General features: G+C 39.2%; 1 protein-coding gene across 3 annotated transcripts in view; it reads left to right on the top strand.

Moving 5' to 3' along the window:
• The window catches only part of phip (pleckstrin homology domain interacting protein), a 198,864-nt gene that overhangs the window by 140,024 nt on the left and 37,953 nt on the right, over positions 1-20,887 (top strand). For all 3 annotated transcript variants that reach the window (XM_063040327.1, XM_063040329.1, XM_063040326.1), the window contains exons 21-29: positions 4,583-4,726; positions 6,275-6,354; positions 7,313-7,547; positions 7,653-7,769; positions 11,449-11,556; positions 14,234-14,358; positions 15,716-15,798; positions 18,021-18,132; positions 18,671-18,732. In XM_063040327.1, coding sequence (XP_062896397.1) covers positions 4,583-4,726; positions 6,275-6,354; positions 7,313-7,547; positions 7,653-7,769; positions 11,449-11,556; positions 14,234-14,358; positions 15,716-15,798; positions 18,021-18,132; positions 18,671-18,732 — 1,066 coding nt within the window. The remainder of the gene's footprint in view (positions 1-4,582; positions 4,727-6,274; positions 6,355-7,312; positions 7,548-7,652; positions 7,770-11,448; positions 11,557-14,233; positions 14,359-15,715; positions 15,799-18,020; positions 18,133-18,670; positions 18,733-20,887) is intronic.

The following is a 20,887-nucleotide window of genomic DNA, read 5'->3' as shown; positions in this document are numbered from 1 at the left end:
TGATACAAATTTTTGCTGTCTTTGTTGCTGTGCACTGCTGTGATGGAAACTGGCTAACTTGATATTGCACATATTCAGAGGTTGGTGTGCAAAGGCTATATTCATCTATTTGATTGACTGCATGGCCCTCCCCAGCCTAAGTTTTTCTACGGTAACAAGGTCAACTGAAAAGTCTAATGAGAGGTAGTATTGGACTTGGGTGGTCTGTGGTTGCTGCTGGTCCCCCCAAAATAGTTCTGCTTTCTTCGTGCTGAGTGTCCATACTGATCATCCCAACCTTCACAGATAATCTTTCCACGTCAAGTATGACAATTCATTGCTGGAGATCAGCAATGAATGGTTAAGGTTTGGACAACTATTGCAGCACAGCAAAGTGCAACAGTGAGGAGGCAGAGGATGGTATCATCTCTCCAGCCCAGCAGCATGCAACCAAGTATTTGTCCTTTTAAAGCACAAGCTGCACTTTCCTGAACGTTCAGACTGGAGCATCTAGAGTGATCTCTGGGGTAGTGGTAAATGCAGTACACATGTTGTCTCTGAATTAGTACTTTTAGAAATCTATTTTGAATGTGACTTTGAAGAACATCAATTTAGTGAGAGTTCCTTTCTGGTGTATTAAATATCAATTATTTTTAAACAAAATCCCATATTTCTGCTCACTTGTGGAACAAGCTGATGTTGAAAAAACTGATCTGTTTTAATTTTTTTTTAAGTGCTCATTTAAGTTGAATGTCTCAGAATCCAACTCTCATTTTGTGGAAGAAAACGGTTTCCTGTTATTTAACATATTAAAATGGTTTCCTGTTATTTGACAGGGAGAGAGGGTTAGAGAGGGTTTAAACTAATTTGGCAGGGGGATGGGAACTGGAATAATAGAGCGGAGGAGGGGGAAAACAGAAATAAATCTCAGATTGTGAGCAGTAAAGATATCAGGAAGGACAGGCAGGGGATGAGGCAAATTTGCAGCCATTGGGATGAGTTGCAGTGCAATCAAACCAAAAAAGTACCTAATACTGGACTTAAGGTGTTATACTTAAATGCATGCAACATAAGGAATAAAGTGGATGATCTTGTCATACAGCTACAGATTGGCAGGTATGATATTGTAGCCATCACTGAGGCGTGGCTAAAGGATGCATGTCTCTGGGAGCTGAACGTCCAAGGATACATGGTGTATTGGAAAGATAGGCAGGTAGGCAGAGGGGGAGGCATGGCTTTATTTGGTAAGAAATGATATTAAATCATTAGAAAGTGGTGACATAGGATCGGAAGGTGCAGAATCTTTATGGGTTGAGCTAAGAAATCGCTGGGGTAAAAGGACCCTGGTGGCAGTTATGTACAGACCTCCTAACAGCTGCCGTGATGTGGACTACAAATTACAACAGGAAATAGAAAAGGCTTGTCAGAAGGGCAGTGTTATGATAATTGTGGGGGATTTTAACATGCAAATGGATTGGGAAAATCAGGTCGGCACTGGATCTCGAGAGAGAATTTGTAGAATGTCTACAAGATGGCTTATTAGATCAGCTTGTTGTTGAGCCCACTAGGGGATTGGCTGTACTGGATTGGGTATTGTGTAATGAACCGGATTAGAGAGATTGAGGTGAAGGAACCCTTAGGAGGCAGTGATGATAGCATGATTGAGTTCACTGTGAAATTTGAAAAAGAGAAGCCGAAATCTGATGTGTCGGTATTTCAGTGGAGTAAAGGAAATTACAGTGGCATGAGAGAGGTCGTGCTGAGGAAACAGAGTCTGCAGAGAGACTTGGATAGTTTGGAAGAATGGGCAGAGAAGTGGCAAATGAAATACAATGTTGGAAAGTGTATGGTTATGCACTTTGGTAGAAGAAATAAACGGACAGACTATTATTTAAATAGGGAGAGAATTCAAAGTTCTGAGATACAACGGGACTTGGGAGTCCTCGTACAGGATACCGTTAAGGTTAACCCCCAAGTTGAGTTGGTGGTGAAGAAGGCAAATGCAATGTTGACATTCATTTCTAGAGGAATAGAGTATAGGAGCAGGGATGTGATGTTGAGGCTCTATAAGGCACTGGTAAGACCTCACTTGGAGTACTGTGTGCAGTTTTGGGCTCCTTATTTAAGAAAGGATGTGCTGACATTGGAGAGGGTTCAGAGAAGATTCACTAGAATGATTCTGGGAATGAGAGGGTTAACATATGAAGAACGTTTGTCCGCTCTTGGACTGTATTCCCTGGAGTTTAGAAGAATGAGGGGGGAGCTCATAGAAACATTTCGAATGTTGAAAGGCATGGACAGAGTGGATGTGGCAAAGTTGTTTCCCATGATGGGGGAGTCTAGTGCGAGAGGGTATGACTTAAGAATTGAAGGGTGCCCATTCAGAACAAACATGCGAAGAAATTTTTTTGCCAGAGGATGGTGAGTCTGTGGAATTTGTTGCCACGGGCGGCAGTGGAGGTCAAGTCATTGGGTATATTTAAGGCAGAGATTGATAGGTATCTGAGTTGCCAGGGCATCAAAGGTTATGGTGAGAAGGTGAGAGAGTGAGACTAAATGGGAGAATGGATCAGCTCATGATAGAATGGCGGAGCAGACTCGATGGGCCGAATGGCCGCCTTCTGCTCCTTTGTCTTATGGTCTTGTCTTATGTCTTATATTACTTTCAGATTAGATTCATTCAGATTACATTCAGATCAGGATGTTAGCAGTTTCTTTTGATGTAGAAGGGAAATAGGAAAATTTAGAAATACTAAGCAGATGAGGCAGTACAGGTGTCCCCCGCTTCTCGAATGTTCACTTTACGAAACCTCGCTGTTACGAAAGGCCTACATTAGTTACCTGTTTTTGATAACAGAAGGTGTTTTCACTGTTACGAAAAAAGGCAGCGTGCGATAAAAGTCAGTGCGCGCCCCGAGCATCCAAGCTCCTCCCCTGGAACTGCATTCTCGCCGGCATCGCTTAAATACGTGCCTGTGATCAGCCGTTAGCAAGATGAGTTCTGAGGTATCGGAAAAGCCTAAAAGAGCTCATAAGGGTGTTACACTTAGCATAAAACTAGACATAGTTAAGCGTTTCGATGGTGGTGAACGAAGTAAGGACAAAGTGAGTTTGGCTTGTGGAAGTTGACGAAGATGATGTTGAAGAGTTTTTGGCATCCCATGACCAAGAACTGACAGATGAAGAGCTGATCAATTGGAAGAGGAAAGGATAACAATCAAAACTGAATGCAGTAGCGAATGGACCGAAAGTGAAGTCGTCCAGGAACTGAACGGGAACAAGATGACCTGCCTGCCCTGATGGAACAGACGACGATGAGATGACACCCCAGTGTCCCACCACCCCAACCCCTGGGCCAGAGACCGATACATTGCCGCGGAGAATGCAGCGGTAGCTGAGACACACTCAACACATCTTTAAGAAATAAGCCAAAATAAACAAGCTAATTAATTAGGTGCCGCCCGACGCGTAAATGTTGGCCCAGATCAGAGGTGATTGCTGATTGCGTCTCCTATGATCTGGGCAGACATTTACGTGCCGGGCGGCACCTAATTAATTAGATTGTTTATTTTGGCTTTTTCCTTAAAGGTGTGCTGGGTATGTCCGAGCTACCACTGCACCACTGCATTCTTCACAGATTGGTATCGGTTCGCTGTCCGGAGGTTGGGGACCACTGCACCACCCCACCCTCCGACGACTCAGCCATCATCATCAGTGTGCTCGATGTCTTCCCAATTCCGGTAAGTGATACTACACTGTACATACATTATTTCTACTTTATATGGGCTGTGTATTTTTATGCGTTATTTGGTGTGATTTGGCAGCTTCATAGCTTAAAGGTTACTGGAGAGAGTGTTTCTGCCAACAGCGCTTGTGCCGTGTTTCTGCTGAGAGCGCTTGCATGAGATTTTCGCTATAGAGAACAGTGCGGCAATGATTGTGGAAAAGTATTTCTACTTTACATAGGCTGTGTATTTATCATATAATTCCTGCTTTTACTATATGTTACTGTTATTTTAGGTTTTATGTGTTATTTGACATGATTTGGTAGGTTATTTTTTGGGTCTGTGAATGCTCACAAATTTTTCCCATATAAATAAATGGTAATTGCTTCTTCACTTTACGACATTCCGGCTTATGAACAGTTTCATAGGAACACTCTACCTTCGGATGGCAGGGGAACCTGTATCTGTGAAAAGAGTAATGAAATTAATGTTTTATGTTCATGATCCTTTATCAGATGTTGCCATGCCTAGTGGGTGTTTCCCACACACTCTGCTATTCATGATTTCTGCCACCTGCAATTCCCTTTGACTTTACATTGTTCACTTTTACATGTTCACTTCAAACTGAGTCAATCCTCATCTCATTTCCATTTTGTGAACTTTAATTTTGTGCCACAGTCCAATTCCACTTGAAGGTAATCTCATGTTCTGTTGGATTATGGCAGCTATTTGATCTTAAGATTTAAACTTGTATAAACCTGGTGATACAATTGCTATTAAAAATTGATTGACTGAAAAGATGCAGTGGTATTTTTGAGCAACTTCAAGTGAATATTTTTTTAAAACAAATTTTTCCTTATTAAATTGATAATCTTTAGGCCCATACCTATGAACAGTTGCATGAAAACGGGGAAGTGAGGAAACAAGGCCGCCAGAATGTACACAACTACCGCACAAGATCTGCTATCGATGACAGCAGCAGAAGTTCACAGCAGAATGTAGATTACAACAGTTCTTCAGAGGTAAATTTCATAGGAAAATACCTCCATGTAATTTGTTAATGATTCAAGTTGCTGAAACGTTACTGGTTGTTATATGGGTTAATTGTTGGATAGAGGGTGAATGTGTATTTGGTTGATAATGTTTTCCATGAATCATCTTTATACATTTTTAACAGTTTTTAGGTTCACGCATGAAAATTTTCCTGATGATCATAGAATTACCTGATTAGATACAATATGTAACAATTATGCAACTGTTTTCAAATTATGACTTGGCATATTATCAAACTTATTAAGCAGTTTTGTGGGTCGAAGGGCCTGTATTGTGCTGTAGAAAGTTAGCGTAATTAAGAAGACAAATGAAATACAGTGAATTCCAGTTAATTGGGCCATCAGTTAATCATGGCAGCCGTTTATTTGGGACAACTCTTAAAGAACAAAAACTAACCTAGAAAATGACCAGGATTCCTTTTGTTTATTTGGGACGCTATGCGTGATTATTGTGACAGTTGCCGAACACTTCTAACTAGTGTCAGTTGCATGCACATGTGTGGCTGTGAGACGGTACATCGTGCTTAGAGTGAACAGTTTTTAAATAGCGTCAGTTGTGTATGTTTGTGATCAAAAAACAGTGATTTTTGTCACTTACTAGTTGGCGAGAAATAAGCAGTAAGGCATTTCAGAACTGATTTCTCACTGCAGTTTCAAGCATTCTGCCTTGGATATATCAGACACAGCCAGTAGTGAAAGTAGAACGATTTCACTACTTCAACAAGTTAGAAACTACAAAGAATTTGAAGGTATCAATGATCATCTCAAATGTTACAGTGAAAAACATTATCAGGGATGCATCTCACCCTAACCATGGACTTTTTACTCTCCTCCCATCCGGTAGGCGCTACAGGAGCCTCCGCTCCCGCACCAGCAGGCACAGGAAGAACTTCTTCCCTGAGGCTGTGACCCTGCTGAACCTCACATCACAGTGCTAAGCAGTATTGCACCCATATTGTACTGTCTCAGTACTTCTATATTTGTGTGCTATAGCACTTACTTTTTATTCGCAGTTATTTTGTAGTTAACATTATTATTTGGATTTCTGGTTAGATGCTAACTGCATTTCATTGGCTTTGTACCTGTACTTGGCACAATGATAATAAAGTTGAATCTAATCTAATCTAATCTAAAGGCATCCATTAGTCTTGCGAGACCATGGATCTGTGCCTAGAAAGTCTTCACTCTCCAGGGCGCAGGCCTGGGCAGGGTTGTATGGACCAGCAGTTGCCCATGCTGCAAGTCTCCCCTCTCCACAACACAAATGTTGTCCAAGGGAAGAGCATTAGGACGCAGAACAATGTGTGATTAAGTGCCTTGCTCAAGGACACAATGCACGTTTCCTCGGCTGGGGCTCGAACTCACGAGCTCATTGGTCACTAGTCCAATGCCTTAACCACTTGGCCACGTTTGACTTACATTTTTATTTGTTATAATTCATGTTTTTAGAGCACAGTGAATGTGCACCATTAATTATGTTAGTATATATCGTCATTCCATTTTGATTTTAATTTTCAGGAGATTGAAGTCCGTGGTGTCAACGGTGTAACCTCAGAAGAAGATGGAGATGCATGGCACAATGAGAGCAGCAGTTCAAGGCAATTGATGTTTTAAGCCATTTACCATTTACTTTAAATTTTAAGCAAGATTTGGTGATTATTACTGCCGGTGTCAGTAGTGATGTAGCGTTGAAATTGACTTTTGAATTGATTGGGCAAGAAAATGGATTTAAGGTCAAAATTAGAACCATACATGATTTTATTGACCAGTGGAAAAGGTCTAAGGGGTATTATGACCTACATTTCCTCTCTTTCTTATGTTATTATAGCTTTAGAACTAAGAGGTTTCCCACATAAGAACCTAAAAGAATTTGGATAATCTAAGAACCAAAACTAGATACGTGCACACATTAAAAATTAAAAAAAGTGTGTCAAGTGAGATGGAATGGATGCATTATTCATCCTCCTATCCAATCAAGAGCCAAGGCAAATCATGACAGCACCTGAACTAATAACTCTTACTGACCCTGTTGAAACTATTGTTAAGTAAGGTAAATATTAAAAATAAAGTATGATCCATTTTAAATCAGTCACACAGTATTTTTTTCTCTTTTCCCTTACTGCTGCAATTTCCCTCTTCACTTTCCTCTAGTAACCCCTCTGCTACCTTCTTTTTCTTCCCTCCTTTGCCCTTTCCTACCCTTCCATTTCCATCCTTCTTGCCCTTTTTACCCCCTTACTCCCCCTTCCACTACGGCTCCCCCTTTGTGTTAAGATTACTCTTTGTGTGGTCTGCACCCCCCAAACTCCGCATCTGTGGGCATGAAATGCAATGTGCTTGGACTGTTATGTGCAGGTGATTCTTGAAAAGTTTATCAGTAAACTCCTCAATGTTTAGGGTAGTAATACAGAGGACATTACTTAAAAGAAGTTCTGTGCAATTAAAGCAGAGAAGCCTACAAACTCACAACACTTACGGAAGGAGTAACACTGTTAATTCTATATGTTTGAGGCCTTCCATAGGAAGTTAGACCAACTTACTGTAATTCTTTTTTAGTGATTATTCAAGTGACTATTCTGACTGGACTGCGGATGTTGGTATTAACCTCCAGCCCCCAAAGAAATCTTCACGGCAGCAAGCTAAAAAAGCTGTGAGCAGTTCAGAAGATGAGGGCGATAAAGAGAAAGGGAAGGAAAAAGAGTTGAAGAAGGAGAGGAAAAAACACAAGGAAGATAAAGATAGTTCTGCAGCTCCAAAGATAAGAAGGAAGCCAAAGGAAAAAAGGATGAAGGTGATGTCTTATTTCTTTTTGATGCACTCTGTAGAACAGAAAAGCAGAGGCAGCAAATCATTTGTTGTCAAAATGACCATTTGAACATTATTTATGATCCTACAGAGAAGAGCTAGAGTACTACCAGGGCAAGGAGAGACTCTGGAAGAATGGCTGCCACCAGTGTGGATTACAGACACTATGCCCAGGCGATGCCCTTTTGTTCCACAAATGGGAGATGAGGTATTGTAATTTCTTACATTCGTGTTAGTGTTTGCCTTTCAGAGTATGTTCCATTTGTTCGTTTGTTTTAGTTCAGTTCACCATAAAAAAAACATCAGTTTCTTTAATCATTTTAATCATTCTACTTGGTAAAGCTCATTTTTAAAATGCTGGAGAAATGTGCATAAGACCATAAGACAAAGGAGCAGAAGTCGGCCATTCGGCCCATCGAGTCTGCTCTGCCATTTAATCATGAGCTGATCCATTCTCCCATTTAGTCCCACTCCTCCGCCTTTTCTCCATAACCTTTGATGCCCTGGCTACTCAGATATCTATCCATCTCTGCCTTAAATACACCCAATGACTTGGCCTCCACTGCTGTCCGTGGCAACAAATTCCATACATTCACCACCCTCTGGCTAAAAAAATTTCTTTGCATTTCTGTTCTGAATGGGCGCCCTTCAATCCTTAAGTCATGCCCTCTCATACTAGACTCCCCCATCACGGGAAACAACTTTGCTACATCCACTCTGTCCACGCCTTTCAACATTCGAAATTTTTCTCTGAGGTCTCCCTCATTCTTCGAGACTCCAAGGAATACAATCCAAGAGCGGACAAATGTTCCTCATATGTTAACCCTCTCATTCCCGGAATCATTCTAGTGAATCTTCTCTGTGCCCTCTCCAACGTCAGCACATCCATTCTTAAATAAGGAGACTAAAACTGCCCACAGTACTCCAAGTGAGGTCTCACCAGCGCCTTATAGAGCCTCAACATCACATCCCTGCTCCTATACTCTATTCCTCTAGAAATGAATGCCAAAATTGCATTCGCCTTCTTCACCACTGACTCAACCTGGAGGTTAACCTTAAGGGTATCCTGTACAAGGACTCCCAAGTCCCGTTGCATCTCAGAACTTTGAATTCTTTCCCCATTTAAATAATAGTCTGCCCGTTTATTACTTCTGCCAAAGTGCATAACCATACACTTGCCAACATTGTACTTCATTTGCCACTTCTTTGCCCATTCTTCCAATCTATCCAAGTCTCTCTGCAGACTCTCTGTTTCCTCAGCACTACCGGCCCCTCCACCTATCTTTGTATCATCAGCAAACTTAGCCTGCATCACTCATTACCCCAGCTCAAACAGTACATATGTGGAGACTCTGAGAAAACATTGTATTTTCATTTTTAAATTTTTACTTTCTGTGTATTTCTAATACTAAGCACCTCCCTTCATTACACATAGTTGATATGAGATGCATAATATTTCAAATCAAAGTAATCAGCATTTAAGCTGATTTGGTAAGAACTTGGTATTTTTAATTGTGTTGCTTCATCACATACACTTACATAACGTTGAACTATAAAGTGGCCTGATGTTATTTGTAGATATAAAAATATATGGTTTAAGTAAAAGGTCAGTAGCCTGAGACATTAACCAGAGCCAGAGTTGCAGCCTGAGCTGCAACCTTGTTCTTCAATGTGCTGTGAGCATTGCTTTTGCTGTGATACTGTCAGGGAGAGTGAACTACAAGTGACTATTTGGCAGCAGGTTGCTGCAAGTGAGACTCCCATGCTTGTATTATTTCTGAAAACCTGTGCAAAAAAAAAAGCTTTCCCCCCTAATGTTCAGAAACTTTAGGATGTAATGCATCTAAAACTGTATTCCACTTGTACAACTCATTAACTTCCCTTGCGAAAATCACCAACCCTAGTCAAATGAATGGGTCTATAGTGAACTTCTGACATTTTGTACACATTAACACTGCACTGCAAAGCTGCAGGCATTCCTTAGGTGCTCACAAATGCACTGGAGTTATCCTGCAGCAGGTTAGCTGGCAGTGTGGTTATACTTTATACTTTATTGTCGCCAAACAATTGATACTAGAACGCACAATCATCACAGTGATATTTGATTCTGCGCTTTGCGCTCCCTGGCGTACAAATCGATAGTAAATATTAAAAATTTAAATTATAAATCATAAATAGAAAATAGAAAGGGGAAAGTAAGGTAGTGCAAAAAAACCAAGAGGCAGGTCTGGATATTTGGAGGGTATGGCCCGGATCCGGGTCAGGATCCGTTCAGCAGTCTTATCACAGTTGGAAAGAAGCTGTTCTCAAATCTGGCCAAACGAGTCTTCAAGCTCCTGAGCCTTCTCCCAGAGGGAAGAGGGATGAAAAGTGTGTTGGCTGGTTGGGTTGTGTCCTTGATTATCCTGGCAGCACTGCTCCGACAGCGTGCGGTGTAAAGTGAGTCCAAGGACGGAAGATTGGTTTGTGTGATGTGCTGCGCTGTGTTCACAATCTTCTGCAGCTTTTTCCGGTCTTGGACAGGACAACTTCCATACCAGGTTGTGATGCACCCTAGAAGAATGCTTTCTATGGTGCATCTATAAAAATTAGTGAGGGTTTTAGGGGACAGACCAAATTTCTTTAGTTTTTTCAGGAAGTAAAGGTGCTGGTGGGCCTTCTTGGCAGTGGACTCTGCTTGGTTGGACCAAGTCAGGTCATTTGTGATATAGTAATTTTATAGTAATTTGGATCACTGTTCATGAAAAATTGTCCCACCTGAAGTTATGTGATTACCATGGGAAGCTGATTGGATTGCAGAACAGCAGATTAATGCCCAGTATGTGTAGTTCAGGCTCAGAAATAATCCTGTGGAGCTGAAAGTGGGATATTCCTTGTCCTTCGACTGTAGGTTGCTGTTCTTCCAATAATAAGTTTTCTTGAAACTGGACCTGTGTTCTATTCAACTGTAAAATAATTATATCAGTATAACTTCTAAACTCAGATTCTTGTAAATTATGTCAAGACATTGAAATCAAAATTAACGCACTGTTAAAATTTGATTATGTTCTCAAAATAGAAGGGTTACTCTAATTGGAGCACTTAACTCAGAAAAAATTGGTAATGTTTGTAAATCTGCCATAAAGTGTCTGATCAGAATCAGAATCAGGTTTATTATCACCGGCATGTGACGTGACATTTGTTAACTTAGCAGCAGCAGTTCAATGCAATACATAATCTAGCAGAGAAAAAAAATAGAAAAAATAATAAATAAGTAAATCAGTTACAGTATACATATATTGAATAGGTTAAAAAAAAGTGCAAAAACAGAAATAAAAGAAAGTAAGGTAGTGTCCAAAGATTCAATGTCCATTTAGGAATTGGATGTGTGGCTGACATGAAGTTTACATCCAGCCACTTAACTCAGTGCATCAGTGTTTAATTTGACTTAAACTTTGCATTTCTTGCAGAATAGAGTGAATTATGCATCAATAACTGAAAATAATTTAATCTATAATGTATGTGAAAATTTAAACTTTTTCGTGAACAAACGTCAGAGTATTTTTATACTGATTTATTTAAAAATAATGACTTTGTTCATTGTTATCCTTTCCTCAAATTTGTACTAGGAATGTTATTGTTGCCTCATTTTAAATTTCAGCATTATAGGAAATAAATTTGTGTTCACCAGCAACTTTGATGTGTGTTGCAGGAAATAAATACTCATTCTTTTTGTAATACTGTACTTCTCCCTTGACATATAGTTGTATTATTATGCCTTGGTCGAGGAACTATTTATTGCTGTCAGTACTAATTCATTGTTTTGTAACTTATCTGTCATTTATATCTGGAGACTTCTGTGGGAATTGCAAATCAGCTACAAATGTATTTTTATGTTTGAATTCCAGGTTTACTATTTTCGACAGGGTCACGAAGCCTATGTTGAAATGGCTAAGAAGTTGAAAATTATTGGCATAAATACTAAAAAACAGGCATGGCACAAGATGGATTTAAGGGTAAGGTATCTTCGGCATCCTGGTAGCAGTTTTACTAAGATAATTTCCTCTCTTTTGCTGCCTAAATATTAGTCATAACAGAACAATTTGTTTTGATATTTAATTTCTTTGAATCCAAGTGAGGGTTTTTTTTGTGATATTGCTTAAGAGGGTTGTTGGGTGTCCACTTTTTTCTCTGAATGTCGATGTAGCACCCAATTTTACATGATACTGTGCTTCATCTGTAGGATCTGAGGAGATTACTCATGAATAATTGTTTTTACTATTTCCCCTCAAAATGTACAGGTACTCTTTTTTTCCTCTATAGTCAAAGAAAATATTTTCCATATTGTTAAATTTTATTTCTATTTGCTATTTAACTAACAGATATGTTTCTGCCTCCTGATTTAATCACTTGATGATTTTAGATTAAATGATAAGAGTACCATATAACTTGGGGAAACCCAAATTCCGTTGATTTTAATCGACGTTTGTGAGATAATAAACATGATGGCCCATGAGTCAGTGAAGTAACTACAGGTCCACAATCCCTTATCTGAAATCCTTGGGGCCAATTGCATTTGGGAATTCAGAATTTTTCAGATTTCAGACCCCCCCCCCCCCCCCGATACACCAAAAAACACATATGCTCAAGGCCCTTATTCAACCGGTGCCAGTGCGGTGGAGTTTAGGACCCAGTGGCGCACCAAACCTGTGCACATCCTCCCATATACTTTAGATCATCTCTAGATTACTTGTAATACCTAACACAATGTAAATGCTATGTAAATAATTGTTATACTGCATTGTTTAGGGAATAATGACAAGAAATTTTATTTTCAACAAAAACATTCAATAAAACATAAAAATATACAACTTCAAATGAACCGAATCAAACACATGGTAAATGACTTATTGGAATAAATGTAGAATGTTACTGTCACTATAAAACTTCAGTAACTTGTCTTTCTGTTTATTTAAATCATATACAGCGGTAGTTCCGACACTATTTTCTTCAGTAAGATGCCACACCACGATCAAGCTTCTGCAATAACTCCAGTTTCTGCATTATTGATAGAGAAGATTCCTTCTCTTTTTCTCATTGTTACCCATAGGGGTATCTACGGCTCTTTTTGATATTTTCACAGTGAACTTAAATACAAAGTCAACAGTGAACACAAAATATCAGCGGACAGCAAATGTACGTGTAACCAGTACGAGTGCTGAGCCACAACTGACGTCTGGCGGCCTCTGCTAGTGCTGTCACGTCACACCTGAGTGACATCAGCTGTTGGCGAAAAAAACTTCGGTTTTTGGAGCTTTTTGGATTTAAGAATTTCGGATAAAGGAATGTGCTCCTATAGTAATCAACACATGGTAGAGGCCTTGGCTGATATTCATCTGCTGATGTAATTTACTCAGAATCGATTTATTTTTGTTGTGTATGGAATATTTTAGATGGGTGTTTTTATTGAGCTTGTGTGTATTTGGTTGATCAACCCCATCTTCCAACCACTTAGTGCTGTATGCTATCAGCAAGCTTATATACACTGGAGGAAAGGGAAAGGGTTGGGCAGAGTATGTCTGCTATACTGGACATACAATTGATCTACTTTTTAGAATTTCTTATTGGGCATTATCTGGTCTCCTTAAACATGTAAGTGGACTTCTATATGCTGCAGGTACCAATCAATGAAAAAGTAACTACTTGTGCTATGAATGTTTCCTTTCTGCCTTTAGAGAATTTACAGTGCTTTCCACTGAAATTGGGAAATGTTTTATTATTGTCTCATGTAGGGAGATACAGTTGTTCATACAGGTCAAGTCATTACACAGTGCATTGAGGTACAGTAGAACAAAGTAAAACTATAAGAGGACGTAAAATGAACTGTAACGCATACAGAGAAAGTGCAATGCAGATAAACAATAAGGTGCAAGATTATGATGAGGAAGATTCCATCTTATTGTACCAGAGAACCATTCAATAGTCTTATAACAGTGGAGTCGATGCAGTCCTTGAGCTTCAGGCCTTTGTATCTTCCGCCCAGTGGAAGAGAGAATAACTGGGGTGGGTGTTGTCTTTGATAATGCTGGCTGCTTTACGGAGGCAGCGAGAAGTGTAGAGAGATACCATGGAGGGGAAGCTGCTTCCCATGATGTGCTGAGCTGTGTCTGCATCTCCCTGCAGTCTCTTGTGGACACGTGTCTTACCAAGCCTTGATGCATCCGTATAGAATACTGTCTGGTGCATCGATCAAAATTGCTGAGAGTCAACAGGGACATATAAGATTTCTTTAGTCTCCTGAGGAAGTAGGGGTGTTTGTTGAGGTTTCTTGTCTGTGGTGTCTATATGGTTAGATCTTTGCAGGCTTTTGGTGATATTCACTCCAGGAACCTGAAGCTCTCAATCCTCTCACCTCAACACCCTGATGTAGGTAGGAGCATGTGGTATATAAGCAGCTTTGAGGTTCAAGTTCTTAGAAGTTAAGTGTCATCAGTAGCCTATCCTGCTTCAACCATGTGGACACATGTGAACCATGTGCTCAACTTCTTGAAGTTTGCTCCTTCCTGAAGCATCTTCCCTTGTTTGCAAAACACTTGCTGCCTTTGTGATTCTAAAATTATGCATGATCATCTAGTAAGTAGATACCACCAGATTCATGATAAGTACAACTTGGAATATATTTTATTTTTTCAGGAGCAAGAACTAGTGAAAATTGTTGGGATCAAATATGAAGTGGGACCTCCATCTCTCTGCTGCCTCAAACTGGCATTCCTTGACCCAGACACTGGCAAATTGACTGGAGGGTCATTTTCTATGAAGTAAGAAGGCATTTGTTAGAGTAAAATATAATAATTACACTTTTATAAATTGATGTTTGTATGTACCTGGCAACATTTGATAGGGCGGCATCATAGTGTAACAGTTACATGACACTTTACAGTACCAGCAACGGTTCATTTTCCGCCGCTGCTTATAAGGAATTTGTACCTTCTCCCTGTGACCGCGTGGATTTGTCTGGGTGCTCTGGGTTCCTCTCACAGTTCAAAGGCGTCCCTGTTGGTAGGTTATTTGGTCGTTGTAAATTGTCCGGTGACTAGGTTAAGATTAAACTGGGGGATTACTGGGCAGCATGGCTTGAAGGGCAGGAGGGGCCTATTCTGCACTGTATCTCAATAAAATGAATAAATAAACAGGGGAGCCAGTAACATGAAATCTGACTAAATATGCTTTTACTCTGTGGGCTTAGAAGTGCTATTGGTGGAAATAAATTCTTTTAGACACGGGTGATATATACGCTTTGACTTGAATTCAGGGAAAGAATATAGGGAGAGGAAAGTGTCCATGTTGTCTCCTGCACAAGATCTAGATTTTGAATTTCCAGGCCTTATTTTGGTGTTCAAGTTGGATTCCTGTTCAGATCCAGTAGGAATATCTAGATGGCTGAGAGGGACAGTGGAATTTCACTGGCCAGACACCATACCTGCAGATCTGGTCCGGTATAAGCCACGTTGTGAAGGAAGTGGACATTAAGGGTTCAATTTGGTCAGGGAAAATAAAAGGAAAAACCAGGCAGGAGAGACCTAGGATAAGTTTGTAGAGTGTTCCCGCACTCATTCACTGACCCACAAGGAAACAAAAGCTTGGCATTTCTGTGTTTCTTTTGGTAATTCAGCTTTATGTCTTTGCTATATCAAAACTGCACCATGAGTTCCCAACATTTATATTAATGAGGCCTTTACTTGCATTCATTGGGCACCCAATGGAATCCATTTTTAACTTTTATTACTTTCATTCTGGAAGAGACATACTAAAGAATAATGTACATGTTGCCTTTGTGAATTAAATGAAAATATAAATCTGGAAAGAAATAAAGTGAGATACAATTAATTGTTAGAAAATGGGTTATATTGAACAAGGGCAATCTAGTTCACTGGAAATTGGTTATAACTTATTTATAATTAATAATGTCAACTTCTGCATTTGCTACATAATTTCCAAATAACACTTTATATGAAAATATAGAACCTGTTTAAAATTACAATAACATTACATAGTCCCTTATCCAACTTTATTTCTGGTATTTTAAATATCTTCAAAAAGATTTGAATTTTCTTTGTATATTGTCAAAAATCATGGGTTTTTCTTTTAATGATGTAGTTTTTATTTTGACTGTAGATATCACGATATGCCAGATGTTATTGACTTCCTTGTACTCAGACAACAGTTTGATGAAACAAAATCTCGACAATGGAAAGTTGGTGAGTAAGGGAACCGGGTTTATCAGTGTCCCACTTGGTCTTGGATTCTCATTATTTCTGTTTTGACTGTAGTAGCACAAACTAAGGCCTACATATTCCAAAATAAGCCATACTGTATGGTTTAAAAGTATCTTAACCTGAAGTGGAGCAATATTGTGCTAACTTCTGTGTCCCTCAACACCTGCCAGGCAAATCAAGCTCTGTATTTTCATTTGTCATTCCTCTGGTTTTCTTTCTGAATGATAACCCTGTGAAAGTGACTGAAAATTCAAATTATTCCATCTCATTTAACCTACTGAGCATAGTAAATGTGTTAAGAATGTGATTGGTGGTGTTCTTGAATCATATTGTACTTTGTACTCTATATTTGCCAATATAAAGCAATGACATACTGTATGCCTGGGAATTTGTAAACAGCGCTGCATTTTTCTACACCACTGAACAGTGATTTTCTTTCCCTCCCTCCAGAATGAAGAACAATCTTGACATGTTACAGTTACACTGCTGTGAATGTTCAGTTAGGTAATTCTAGTGACAACACAAGAGACTGCAGATGTTAAAATCTGGAGCAACACACAAGATGCTAGAGGAACTCGATGAGTCAGGCAGCATCTATGGAGGGAAGTGGTTAGTTGATGTCTCGGGTCCAGGCCCTTCATCTGGACCTGAAGCTTCAACTATCTGTTTCCACTGCATAGCCTCTACCTGATCTGCTGAGTTCTGCCAGCATTCTTGTGCATTGCCCCGGTTTTAGTGGTAGTTACACAATGGATACTGCCATCGGACCATGTAAAGCTCCCTTTCAATTATTGCAAAGGGAGTAAACCAAGTTATATCAGGAAAAAACATGCACACAAACTACTGGAGGAACTCAGCAGGTTAGGCAGCATCTGTGGAGAGGAATAAACAGTCGATGTTTCAGACAAAGTCCCTTTATCAAGACTGGAAAGGAAGAGGGAAGACACCAGAATAAGAAGGTGGAGAGAGGGGAAGGAGTACAAGCTGGAAGGTGATAGGCAAAGCCAGGTGAAGGGGAAGGTATGTGGGTGGAGGTGATGAAGTGAGAAGCTGAGAAAGGTGGCAGGCTGAAGAAGACGCAATCTGATAGGAGAGGAGAGTGGACCATGGGAGAAAGGGAAAGAGGAGGATCACCAGAGGGAGGTGACAGAGGCATTTGAGGAAAAGAGAAGGGGTAAGAGGGGAGGCAGAATGGGGAATGGAAAAGGAGAGATGGGGAGGGGAGGGTAGGGAAATTATTGGAAGTCAGAGAATTTGATGCTTATACTCTCAGATTGGAGGCTATCCAAATGGAATGTAAGGTGTTGCTCCTCCAACCTGAAAGTGGCCTTGTTGTGGCAGTAGAGCAGCCATGGATCAACATGTGGGAATAGTGAGTGGAATTAAAATAGTTGGCCATGAGGAAATCGTCCCAGTTGCAGAGCAAGCGAAGATACACAACAGGGCAGTCCCCCATTCTATGTCGGGTCCCACAAATGTACAGAAGGCTGCACTGGAACACTAGATTAATCTACTGGAACAGTAGATTATTTTGATGTATTTGCAGGTGAAGTGTTCCCTCACCTGGAAGGACTGTTTGTGGCCCTGAATCGTGCATATCCGGAACAATCTTCACAGCACATTTGTGGGGCTATGTTGAAACTCCATTTGATGAAGACTCAAATTTAACTTCTATTCCTTTACTACAGCATAATATATCCTCCAGTTTCTCACGTGAGCTTCAGATATGGTGTTCATTTCCCCTCCCCACCAACATCTCAGAAAATTGGCTCTGACTCTGGATAGACCTTCTGATTTTCAGTACCAATTGCAACTAATGTTTGTAGCAGCAGATCCATTTTCAAAACAATTTTTGGATCATTGGTGATATGACCATCTATGACAAGCATTGGATGCACTAGAATTTCTGAACCTGCATTCCCATATTCAGTCAACAATGGAATGAGATTTTCATCATTCCTATAAATAATAGTTTATAACATGGTTGAGTTTAAAAGTTGTTATTGAAATTTAACTAGTGTATTATAGAGTCAAGAAAGACCATACAAATTTTGGAAGACTGAATGATATTGTGTCAGAATTATGAGATTACTGCAGGAGTTTGCAAAATATTCATTGCATGGCACTTTTTTGGTAATTGTTTTAGTACTTTTACTTTGATGAGGTTTGTCAACAAAATATGAATGTATTTGTTTCTGTAATAGGTGATCGTTTTCGGTCGGTGATTGATGATGCATGGTGGTTTGGAACAATTGAAAGTCAAGAGCCCCTGCAACCAGAATATCCTGACAGTCTCTTTCAGTGTTACAATGTCTGGTAAGATGATCAGCACTGTATGCTGAACATAAACTGACTGACATAAAGTAGGTAGTAAAGTAATAAAATTACACTAAAATTAAGAAGCCACTTGGTCTTTCTATGACCTTTTTTTCATACAACCATGGTCTATTATAATAGCTGCTAACTGTTCCCTGAATAATTACCATCAAAATGCTCTAGGAGCAAATCCAAAGTCCTTGGCTGCAGTTCCCTCCTCTCTTGTCCCTCTCCCTCCCATCACCCTTTTTTCCTTTCTTTTACCATCACTGCATCTCATCATTTCTCCTTCAGACATCTATGACTGAATAATATGCTACACTTAAGGGAAGACACGAGATTTTCTTCTTAAATATTTTTTCGAGGTAGACGATTTTTGAAATTTGTGTGCTGTGAAGAACTGATGAACTGTGCTTTCTAAAAAGTCACATCTGCTTTAAAGGAGAAAACGTGTATTTGAAATTCATTCTGAGTCAAGATTTCAGTAAAGGATCCGTGAATAATAATCTGTGCATACTTTTTGTCTTTTTACTTCTAGTTGGGATAATGGTGACACTGAGAAGATGAGTCCTTGGGATATGGAAGTAATACCTCCTGATGGTATGTACAAACAAAACATAAAAGAGAGAAAGTATACTTTTGCCGTAACTGCACCTTCCAATCTTTAAAATATCAGATATTAGGTGTATTGATTATGGAAGTGAATGGTAAGTTTAATTTGTGGCCAAAATAGTATTTTTTTTTGTCTTAATTATGTATGTGTCCATTCAGCAATAATACACAAAGTACTGCTGGAGCTCAGCTGACCAGATGCTACCTGGCCCGCTGAGTTCATCCAGATTTTGTGTCTATTGTATGTGTCCATTCATTTGTTTTCTTTGATCTTCAATTTCTGAATGTTAAAATGCATGGTAATGAACATTCACTGTGAATTGAATCAAAAGAAAAGCCACAATCCCTCACATAGTCCCTCATAATAATGTATAAGTTTTACTTAACTGTATCTTTTAGGGTTGCGGTTAATGTAATATGCAAAGTATTTTACTAATTTTACTCAAATTGTGGTTATAGAAGTGGTTATACACAAGTAACAGTTGAGCATTAGATTTGTTGTTTAGCAAATTTGTAAGTATTCATGAGTAAATAGAATTGGAATTTAAAAAAACACTCAAAATAATGTTTCTTGTTCTGTGGGAAAGATGTGTTTTATAATACAATGTAAAAATGTATTGCATTCTTTGGCGATCGATAAACAAGGAAATGAAAGTTAATTGCAATTCCTGTGTGAAAGCTAGAGTTAGATTTTTTTTGTGTAACATGATCTGAGTAAGTAATCAACACCTGTTAAAATATGATGTGTAGATTGGTACCAGATTATCTCAATCATAAACTGCTATTCTTATAATGGGGTTCATTGCTGCATCGGGAGCAAGTATGAAGCAGGTTTGTTTCTTTTAAGTCATTAGTTGAGGAAATGGGCAGAAATAGAACTGTATTGTTTTTAATTATCTTCTGTAGATTGAATGTGGAGTAGATTTTCTGCAAAATGTGGTCTGAATGTGGGTGTTTTTGCGACATGACCTTTTCCCACACTTTTCAAAAAAAAAGGTTTTACAAAGGAAGGTTTCTAAATGTTGTTATTTTTAGATAAGTACAACAGGATATTATTTGCACATGCATGTTTGGGTGAATCTTGAGGCAAGATTTATGGGGTGAGGGTGGGGAAGGAAGGCATATATATATATATATATATATATACAAAGCACAGTGAAAAAGCTGCCATTCCTTAAGATGTTGTTTTTGAGAGGAATGATTGATATTAACTTTTGATAAAGTTTGCTGCTGTCTTAATATGATCTATTAATCACTAGCATGAATATTTAAATTCAGTTCCTCAGCAATTTGTTCAACTGAGCAGGTCATATCTCAGCACTTCTCTTCCCTGACACTCCTCAACTCCTCTCAGGACCCATTTACTTGGCAGTAGAACAACTGCATTAATTTGGAAATGTTCTTTTGAAATATGCGGTAAATTTCAAATGTGAAATGATCTGTTAGTTATCTGATTGAAACAAATAATTTTCTTTGAATAGTAACTAGGACACACATTTTCATATTTAGCATGTTGTAAAATTAATCGTATACAGTGGCATGCAAAGTTTGGGCAGCCCTGGTCAAAATTTCTGTTACAGTGAATAGCTAAGCGAGTAAAAGATGACCTGATTTCCAAAAGGCATAAAGTTGAAGATACACATTTCTTTAATATTTTAAGCAAGATTACTTTTATATTTCCATCTTTTACAGTTTCAAAATAACAAAAAAGGAAAAGGGCCCAAAGCAAAAGTTTGGGCACCTTGCCTGGTTAGTATTTAGTAACACCCCCTTTGGCAAGTATCACAGCTTGTAAATGCTTTCTGTAGCCAGCTAAGAGTCTTTAAATTCTTGTTTGGGGGATTTTTGACCATTCTTCCTTGCAAAAGGCGTCTACTTCTGTGAGATTCTTGGGCTGTCTTGCATGCACTGCTTTTCTGAGGTCTATCCACAGACTTTCGATGCTCTTTGATTCGGGGGACTGTGAGGGCCATGGTAAAATCTTCAGCTGGCGCCTCTTGAGGTAGTCCATTGTGGATTTTGAGGTGTGTTAATAGGATCATTATCCTGTTGTAGAAGCCATCCTCTTTTCTCCTTCAGCTTTTTTTACAGACGGTGTGATACTTGCTTCCAGAATTTGCTGGTATTTAATTGAATTAATTCT

The sequence above is a fragment of the Mobula hypostoma genome, chromosome 2 (assembly GCF_963921235.1).
Source record: "Mobula hypostoma chromosome 2, sMobHyp1.1, whole genome shotgun sequence".
NCBI lineage: Eukaryota > Metazoa > Chordata > Chondrichthyes > Myliobatiformes > Myliobatidae > Mobula > Mobula hypostoma.
This window is presented reverse-complemented; position numbering and strand designations above follow the sequence as displayed.